The sequence below is a fragment of the Corvus brachyrhynchos genome, unplaced genomic scaffold (assembly GCF_000691975.1).
Source record: "Corvus brachyrhynchos isolate BGI_N302 unplaced genomic scaffold, ASM69197v1 scaffold48, whole genome shotgun sequence".
Taxonomy (NCBI): Eukaryota; Metazoa; Chordata; class Aves; order Passeriformes; family Corvidae; genus Corvus; species Corvus brachyrhynchos.
In genome coordinates, this window is record NW_008240027.1 from 4011145 (window position 1) to 4021260 (window position 10116).

Consider the following 10116-nt stretch of genomic DNA (forward strand, 5'->3'; position numbering starts at 1 on the left):
GGAAAGAGTCCACGTTTAGGCCATTTTCTCATGGCATTTCCTGATGAAAAACTGCAAAGCACAACAGTTCTTGCTCTAAGTTCCTTTGGGTTTGTATATTGTTCCACATAAAATAGACACTGATAGCAAAGATCCAGCTGCGGTTTTTTGGTTTTTTTGCTTTTTTTTTTTTTTTTTTTTTTTTTTTTTTTTTTTTTTTTTTTAGAAAAAAGGCATTTACAAGTGGTTTCAAAATGGCTGTGTTACATCTGTCAGCGGGTGAAGGGAACACCCACAAATTGTGTTTTTATCTCTTGAAGTTTTGTTCCACTTGAGCAATAAAAGCCGGATTTGCTGCTGGTTTGTGTGATTGGGGTAATCTGAGCGTTGAGTATGGCTTTAAAACTTCTGCAGTTGTTGGGTTTATAAGTTTTAAGAAACTCCTGGGGTGGTGGAGTTCTTGGGTTTTGTTTTACCCTGGCACCAGGGAAGGGTTGATTTGCAAGCACCTGGCACAGACAAGTTCATCTGGGTTCCCTGGCCTGTCCCTCCCAACAAATGGTTTGGCAGGAACCCCCATTATCTTTGATGTTAATGTCATCAGCAGTTTCTTGGTTACAATGCTATTCTTTCTCGGGGAGTTGAAAGCCTATCCTCAAGTAGGCTCTGAACACACATGCAGTATTTTCCAGCCTGAACTCCAGACCGACAGCTTAAATCCCCTCTCTTTTGGGGAATATCCTCCTGCATGAGGGTAATACTGAGAGGTGTAGAGCACTCACAGCTGCTCTCATGCTCAGGAGAAGTGATAGATGGTGGGAACCTAAAAGTTTGCAGTGGAAAGCTTTCATCTGACTGGCTCAAAGCAACGGAGGAGGAGGTATTCTGGAGTGCACGTTTTGGATGGGAGCCATTTCAGTGGGAAATGAGCAACTTCTCCCATTCCCTTCACTAGTCCTATTGAAAGCCAAGTCAGGATGCAGCGGTGGGCAGTCCCACTTCCACTGATCCCTTCCCTAGCCCGGCATAAATGCCAAGTTGCTCTTGCTCTCAGCAACTGCTGTTGCACAGGATGATGGCCTGAGCTGCTGTGCGGGCACATGAGGCTATTGGAAAGGAAGCAGATTGTGACAGTGTGAGAGCAAAGACAGGCAGGGGTCTGCTGTGTATCTTTGCCGCTTTTTATCTTATTAACATGTTAGTAAAAACCCTGCCAAGGGAACCTGAGCTGGTTGCTTGTAGAATAATTGCTCATATTGCCTCCTTATAGGTCAGCAGAGGGGGAGTTTAAGTGAGTTAAAAGAATAATTGTTCAGAGGGGACAGTCTGTTCAAGGGGGGTCGTAACTGCGAACCACTGCAACTGAGGTCCAGTTTTATTGCTTTTACTCCTGCAGAATTAATGGTGGTTTTGTGGGGCAGATGGTTTCTGCTCTGACTCACACAAGCAACAGAATTGTAATATATTTAATGATAAATTCTTTGTACTAAATAATAGTGATGTGTAAGCAGGAAAATACTATTAATTAATTTTGGAATCAGTGGTCTGGAGTGAGGATCGATGTTTCTCACTTCTGAGGACCTCAGCTGACTAGTGCTCCATTCAATACAGAACTGAGGCTGGGGCTTTGACCTGATACCAAAACCCCTCTGTTAGTTCAGACTCCAGGCTAACAGTTCCGTCCACAAGCCACACAAGAAGGTGTGCTTCACTAATGTAGAGAGTAGTGGTGATGCTTGTAACCAAGGTGGGGAATGGCTACAGGTCATTAAACTGTGCAACTCACTGTGCAGAAAGTCACTGAAGCCAAAAACTTCTAGTTTTGACAGAGATCAGTTGTTGGACTGACAATATTCACAGTTATTGTAAATAATGTTGGCAGAAATACTGGGAAGCAGATATGAGATGCTAGGGTTGACAGTAGGATTATTATTGGGGTAATCGAGGGGGAGCAGATTACCTGCATCTCTCCAGGGTTATAGATCTCATATCTTCTTCCCAATCAGCTGGTTTCAATGTGTGTTAGTATTTTTAGGTACATCTTAGCTATGTTTTCTGTCCTTCAGTGACTCCTATCTACCTTTGCACATGTGAAAATAAGGAAAGAAATAATTTGATTCATAGCTATTTTTTTCTCTGTAGCTTTGAAAGAAATTACATTTAATGCTATTTAACACTACTCATCGTGCTGAGGGAACAGCATTTCAGGACACATCACAGATACTAGTAAAGGTTGACATGTTTGACCTTATTGGAAGAAGGGGCTCAAAACAATGCAGTAACTCAGAATCTGTCAACAGAGAAGTTACAAACCCAGCAGTTTGAACTCCTTTCCTCTCTGGACAGTTGGATCAGCGGATTTGAAAGCTGGTTATTACAGATTCAAATACATTTTGGAATAAGGCAGCTTTTGCTAAAGTTCCATCCTGTGTAGCATTTCAGACTTAGTGGTGTCAAAGGCAACATGAGCATGAAGATACCCAAGGCAGGTAGAGTAGGTCTAGTGTGGGTTTCACTGGTTTAGTACTGTGGAATAATCATGTTTGGGTGCTTGAATATAACGTGAACAAAGCCAACCAGCTGAGCTATTGATCTGCCCCATCTCTCTACCTTTTCTTAGTGCCTGGCAAGCTGGAATGTATAAAACTGCTCAGCAAAATTTTCAGGGAAAGGACTGGGCTGCTGGTCCTGTTTTTAGCTGGGGAGCTGAGCAGAGAAGCCACCCCCTCAGTTACCCAGACTGTCTGTGGAAAATACAAGACTTGATCCAGGTCCCAAGTCTTTATTTATTCAGTTAAGTATTTATTCTGTTGAGGAAATGTAGAGGAAAGCTGTTCTAACAGGAGGTAAAACTGCAAATGCTTTTTTGCAAACCCATTCTGACACCTGGCATTTAAGTTTTTCCAGCAACTGGCTGTGAGGATCAAGAGAAGAATGGAGTTTTTGAGAAAAGAGCTGAACTGAACCTACTTACAGGATCATGTCACAGAGTCATTAGATATTCCAGTGGATACCTTTGTTTTGTACCTGTCATTTAAATTATTTTCTTGCTTTGCTTGTGTTTGTGTTGTAGGTGCTGTCTTCAGGGCAGTGTTATTTGTCATAATGCTGTGATAGAGAAGGGTGCAGACATCAAGGACTGTTTGATTGGAAGTGATCAGAGGCTGGAATCCAAAGGTAAGTTCAAAAGCTGTATTTACTGTGCTTTTGTAGTAATTTTCAAAACTTTTTCCTTGAGATTTTACTCCTGCTTCTTCATGAAGTGCCAGTAAACTGTGGCAGTTCTACAGTGGAGTGTCCTATAATATCAGGATTTGTTTTTCATGGAAAGCTTCTTGGCATAAGTTCAGGGACTTGCTCCTCTGAAGTTGGCAGCAAAGCTCTGTTGTTCTTATAAAGAGTAAGATTGGGTGCTGAGACAGTCTTTTCCCAGAGACCACAATTAGATCAGCCTGAGGTTGTCCTCAGCAGAAGGAGCCATTATTTTGACTAGTAATCTTTGTCAGTGACAGGGGCAAAGCAGGCAAACTATTGATCACCCAAACATCCTTCTCTGTAGATGCTCCCAACCCACAGTGCCAGTATGCTCCCATTCACTTTGCTCTAAGCAAAAGCTTGAGGTGGAGCATCATATTGGGAGCTGCTCTGCTCAGTATGAAATACAAGGGCAGCTACATTCAGATCTGCTTTGCTGCCATGAAGTGCTATTTTGGGGCTTCAGAAAGGATACAACTACGTGGCCCTCATTTATACAAAGTTCAGCCATCCAGTGGGAGTGCGCGTGGTGAGGGCTCGGTGGTAACCGCATGAGTGGAACTGTTGATTTCCTGCCCTAGGAGATAATGGGCAGGAAATGGCTGTTTCAGTGACTGCATCCCAAGCAGAGGCTTTTTAATGAATATTTATGGTTGGGGTTTGGCAGGTCCCTGCTCCAGTGTGTAGACTGAGGACAAAAGTGAGTTCCTTTGCAGGCTCCATGTGAAGTTATTTAGTCAGATCAGGATTTATTTGCTTGCTTTGTCTTTGTGGGTGGATTCCCAGTTGTAAGTGTCTTGATACGGAGCAGAGTTTGAACTTAATGTAGTAGAGTGTAACCTATTGTCAGCTTTGCATATGACAAATTTTCCTTTGAGTTGAAACTAAAAGTAAAAAGGACTTATGAAAACAAAGTGTTGATCTTGCAGTTTCAAGTCTCTGATACTGTAGGTAACACAGTGAGTTCTCTGTGGTCTTGGTCTCTGTGTGACTGTGTCTACTCATAGCTTTGCCCATCACATCAGTCTGAATCGGTGTCCGTTGTGGGGTTCATTGCCCCCTATCACAGAATCATTTAGGTTGGAAAAGTCCTTTTCATATCATCAAGTCCAACCATAAACATAATGCTGCCAAGTCTGCCATTAAACCATGTCTCCAAGTGCCACATCTACACATCTGCATGAATCACCAGGAGAGATGAATCGGGTCATGTTTGGTTGTTAACCTGCAGTGTGAACTATGAGGACATGGACTGTAGATTTAGCTAATATTTTAGGAAACAGGAATGTATTTGATCTCTTTAGTAGATGATACCAAACAAAAATATCACCCTTTGACCTTGCTCACAACTGCTTCAGAAGCATTTTCCAGGGTGTAGAACCCAGTATGGTTGATCATAGTATGAAAACTGGTCTTTCTTCTTGGTTGTCCTTGTCATCCTTGCCTGAATATTTTTCAGGGTCTGTAGATGTATTTGCAGTGAGAGTAACAGAGCTGTACCAGTGGTTCATTTGCCTATTCTTGAGAGTCTGCTGCTCTCCTCCCCAAAGCTTAAACCCACTCCTTGGGTTAACTAGAGGCTGGGGGCCCTCTAGTTAAACTGTTTAGAAATGTATGATTGACGTTAGCAGAGACATATTCATATGATTATAAATACACCATTATGCTGAGCAAGAAAAAATAATAAAGCTTCAGTTCATTTTCCTGCCTCAGTTTCCTAACCATTCTAGAATTTCTTTGGGCTGGGGGTCAGGTTTGCCTCAGTGGTCTGGGATCTGTCTGTGAAGTTCATGACTTATTTCCTGCACTGTTGAGTCTTTCCAGCCCAGCATGTCTCTTCTGACCTTGACTGGTCCCGTAGTAAACCAGGTCTTCTCTTTTTCGCTGTGAAAGCATGCCATGACTTTCTTTCCCCTGCCCAAGACTTCCTGTATCTTGTGCCAAGCTTTTGGTGTGGCCCTGTAAGTCTGTTTCCATATTGCCCCTTTCATCAAGACTTTGGCTGTGTTTTTCTGTTTGGTAACTTTTCCTTCTTCAAACTCAAGCTTCCTTGGCCAGGTTAAGAAAAAACCTAGTTCTCTTGGGTAGGAGCCACCTTTTCTTGCAAGCTGATCACCCTTCAGCAGACATAAGCAGTAGCTTATGCTGGCTGCTGACCCTAGTCTGGGAGTTACATACTCCAGTTTCTGGGAGTAGAAACCTCCTCAACAAAACTGCATACACCTTCCCAGGAACATTTAAAAAATAAAAATACAGCAGTCCCTTATTCCAGAGCATCAGCCAGGATTCATCAAAGGTAGAAATATCCCTGAATCATCCTACACAGCCCCAAGCAGATCTAACAGTTGACTTTGCTGCAGAACTGGCTGTGTGCTCCCTGCTCTACCATATGAGTCCTGGCCACGCTGCCCAGGCAGCTCAGGGTACAAGAACTCTTTGAGCCAGTGGTGCACTGACCTCCTTTCATGAAATGAATTCCAGTCCCATGCAAGGGGGATGGCAGGAGAACAGTTACCACAAATGACAGGCAAACTTAACTTAAACCAGCTCTCATCCTTCTCCTTCTGCAGAATAATATGGACATATTTAGGGTGGTCCAAATGGTACAGCTGGGAGTAATGGGGTTGAATTAAACACAATTTAGGTTGGCTATCTGGAGCATTTTCTTAACGATGTGGTCTGGTAGGCTGTGGTATAATCTCCCTGGGGACGTGGTGGGAGACCTCATCACTTAATAACGGGCTTGGCAAATGTCTGGACACCTAAATGGAGGGAATACTCCAACACTGGTTACTGGGATAGATCAGAGGCAACCTGGTACTTTCAAACTAAAAAGAAAATTGGAGACACAGGAGTGCAGGTGACTGTCAGCAATGTTGTCCCAGTCCTGCACTGACTTCAGCCCTGTCACAGCACTGGCCAGAGACGGTATTTTTAAATGTCTCTGTTGAAGTCAAGGTATGGTGTTTTATTTAACTGCTGGATTTGCAAGCCATGCCTCCTGAGAGCCCTACTATTCTCCTACTGCTTTTATTACCATGCCTTGGAAGCATCCACTTTCCTTCCTCTTTGATATATTAAGGAATTTGCTAGCAGAGAATTAACAGATGGGCTTTGTGAAAGCTACCTCACCAGGTAGCAGTTTGAAAAACATGTTGGTACCTAAGAAAAAGGCAGTAATTATTAGAGGGGTAGGAAATGGCAGACAGCATTCTGAAAGAACATAATTGCACAGAGCATTCAATCACTGTTTTGAAGACAGTTATTAGGATTATACTGCAGCCTTTTTGATAAACCTGCTTTTAAAGAGGAGCTCAAAAGCAGCATGTGCTCAGTGAAGTAGGACTAGAGAGAGGGAGTGCTGGTGATGGGGCAGTCAAGGAGTCAGATGAGCCTGAAGTCACTAAGTACAGCTCCAAAAGGAGTCTCTCAGCCAGATTCAGCAGGGAGAACATTATACATCTGGCATAAGTTAGCCAGGAACAGGCGTATATGGTAAAGCAGCCTAACCCTTCTTCAAGGTAAAGCGGCCTAACCTTTCTTCAAAGCAACACCGGTAACAGAGACAGTAAACACTCATACAATGTATAGAACTAGCAAAACTGATACAAAATTCACCACCTTATCCCTTGCTTTCATCTCTGCTGTCGTTGGGGCAGGGATGTTTTATTTGCGTATTTATTTCCAGCATCAGCCATGGGGCTTCAACTAGATCTATGTCCTACCTGATCTTGACTCCTGCTTCACAGCTCTCCACTATGGCTCTGTCCCTGCACCAGGCTCATCCCAATTCTTGCCTTCTCTTTAGTTTTCCTCCTAGTCTTTCTCCCAAAGAGACTTTTGTTTTTCTCTCTTACTTGGTTATTCCCAGACACCCACCTGACACCTCTTCTGGTCTGACCATAGCTGCTATTTCCAGTCCCCTTGCCCAACAGTCCCATGCTCCATTTTTCATCTGGCAATCATTCCCTGACTGCTTTCATTTGGACTGCATCCCTTTCTGTCATGCCAAGGCAGGCTCATACTGGGCACAGGAGGGGAGTGCTCCACTGGTCCATACAGCTTGGAGGAAGCCCTGCCTTCCTCCTGCACTTCCATGGTCAAGAGCGCTCACTGCAGATAGTCTCTGGAGTTTTTAGCTGCCCTCCTGAGAACACGTGCAAACTTGAGTTTTTTTTCAAAGGCTTATCACAGAGCAAAAACTGTGTGGTTTCTCACAAGAAGAGAAAAAGGCACATATCCAGTAAGGACTGGCTCCCATTTCCAATCATTTTCCAAGTCCTGTTCCAAGCTTGGAGTCCTAGGACTTCTCAATGAAACAGAGTTAGATTGTTTTATTTTAATGAGGGCCAAAGAACACATTTTTCTCTAATGTCATCCTCTGAAGGCAGGTATGTTTTATGAAACCTCCACATGTGAATGGGTCCCTGCTTGTGAGGAGGCTTCACATGAGCCAAGATTTAGCAGGATAGGGACAGAAAGGAATCGAGAGACTTTCTGATGCTCTCACTGCATTCAAGTAGGGGCGAGCATCTGCTCTTGCAAGATGCTGAGTACCTCCTGGTGCAGTCTTCAGGAACTGAAAACACTTAGCACGACACAGGGTCGGGATCAGAAGGCATGCTGCTGTGCAGATGGGAGTTATGAAAGCTCATGAAGAACAGACACAGACTAAACAGTGCACACATGTATATTGTGCACAGGGGTGCAAAATGAGCTGGAGGTGATGTAGGAATGGTGTGAATTAATAGCAAAACTGAGAGATCTATAAGATTTCTCCCTAAAGTAGTTTAACTACTGAGTGTCCATGACAAAGATATTGTTGGCAGTTAAAACAGGCATCTCTTAAATAGTTGACATTTTTGTTTCAGAGACTGTGCAGTGACTACATTGCTAGCTAATCCTAATAAGCCTCCTTTCCAAGTTGTATAAAAATGGTTTATGAGTTCTGGCCTTAGCAGTGGTGTAAAACTTCCCTAGAATATCCATCCAGCGATGCTTTGTCCTCCTGTCTGCCATTGGGGACTGTCACACTTGTGCACACTGTCATTCCCAGCCAGGCAAGTTAAGGCTTCCTGAGTGAGCAGGTTAAATGTGCTGCCACATTCGCAGCATGCTGATTGTGAAGTCTACCCATAAGGCAGCAGTTCATAACCTTGTGGAAATATTTTTACATGCTCCACGCAGAGAAAATAACCACTTCTGCTCTGCTAGAGCTCAGCCACATGAAAGAGCCAGGAAGAACACCCCAATGGATGCTGAGAAAGGAAAAGGATCTGTGTCCAGTGCTGCAGGCAAATATGGCACCTCTGCCATCATATCAGGGAGTTAAGATGTGGACAGTCAGACTTGTTCTGAGATCCCTGCTTGCACTTGCTATGAGGTAGTGATAGCCCATGGGAGCACCCTAATGGATATAGTCCAATCCCTTCTCACACACTTTGCTAGGACTCCCTCCCAATACAAGGACTTCAAGCATGTCCCCCTCCCCAAGGAGCTTGCTATATTAGGCACATCCGGAGCTCTGGGTCTCCTTTTCCCTTTGCTAACCTTTCTTCTAAGATCCTGACTGATCACTTTCCCATACATCTCTCTCCTGTTCCTTCACTCCCTCAATCTATCTGCTCCAAGCCACCGTAAAGTCATCTCTCATTGGACACTGAATTCACTGTTACCTTTACACTCTCAAGACACATCTAGTTCTCAGAAGGGTTTGAAAGCAAAGGGATTAATTCTGCTTGAACTGTGAAAAAATCCTCAGCTGAACCATGGGGCCACCAGCACTGAGAACTGGTGATTGTTGGACATAAGGCAGAAGTAAGATCTCTACTGCCTGCCTGTTCTGTGGGCTGAAGGCCCCAGCTGTGGACCAGAGCTGATCTGCCTGAAGCTACCACCAGCCCCCTGGATGAGCCGTACATCCCACCCTGGGAGCAGCTGGAGCACTCAGCTCATGGGGAGCATCGTTGCTGGCGACCCATGGGCTCAGCTGATGGCTGCACAGCAGGGCTGACCTGGCACCTCGGAGAAATTGTGAGATGCTCCTGGCCTTAGGGGCCACAGTGTGGTCACCCTGGTCTCCAGCAATCATGTAAGTAAAGCTTGGCTGAGGAGAGAACAGGCCTTAACTGGAAAGTCCCACTGCTCTGTAAACACAAACAAATCAGCCCCCATCACCTGCTTCCCTTCTTTATCTGTACATGTAATTTAAAACACCCTCCAGCCTCCCAAAGTCAAGCTTCAGCTGCTTCCCATCCCCTTAAGCCCCTTTAGTTCCTCTCCCCCCGCTAACCTGGCTGCTTTTCCAGAGCCAACCATCACTGCAGAGACAAGTTGCTCTTCTCTCCCACTCTCTGATCCTTTCTGTCCTGGGTGAATGTGGTGGGAACCACCCACAGCGTGTTTTCGTGCATGCGTTTCTGCAGCCACCCCTCCCCCACGCCTAGTTTTTTAAGTTAAACTATCTCTTGCTTTAAAGAGAGCAAATACACAGCAGTGGCTTTCATCACTGCTGTATAATAGAGCAGTAATTCTGTGCCAGGGACTGTTTTCTATTTTATTTTAAAGGGTTTATAAAACAGTGTATGTAATTGAGTGAGTAAACTGAACGTTTTCTGGAGCCCCTGAGGGCTGAAACTTCGTGGTGGTCCTGGGCCTAGGCCCTAACCCTTTTTTTTCTCTCTTTTTTTTTTTTTCCTCCCTTTCCCCTCCTTCCCCTCCTCCTTTACAACCCAGCGTTGCCACCAGCAGCAGCAGCAGCAATCTGTCTGGGGCTAATTGAGCAAACAACAAGGAGATGCTTTCACATGGCTTTTAAAGGAATGCTCCGGCATCCCCTTTCTGTGAGCGGCTTGGCAGGAACCTGCCAGGAAGGCTGGGGAG

General features: G+C 44.6%; 1 protein-coding gene across 1 annotated transcript in view; it reads left to right on the forward strand.

Annotated features, from left to right (window-relative positions):
* EIF2B3 (eukaryotic translation initiation factor 2B subunit gamma) overlaps nucleotides 1–10116 on the forward strand; it is a gene marked incomplete at its 5' end in the record, with an annotated part of 99880 nt that overhangs the window by 85509 nt on the left and 4255 nt on the right. Inside the window, one exon of the mRNA XM_008640784.2 lies at nucleotides 3053–3156. Coding sequence (XP_008639006.2) covers nucleotides 3053–3156 — 104 coding nt within the window. The remainder of the gene's footprint in view (nucleotides 1–3052; nucleotides 3157–10116) is intronic.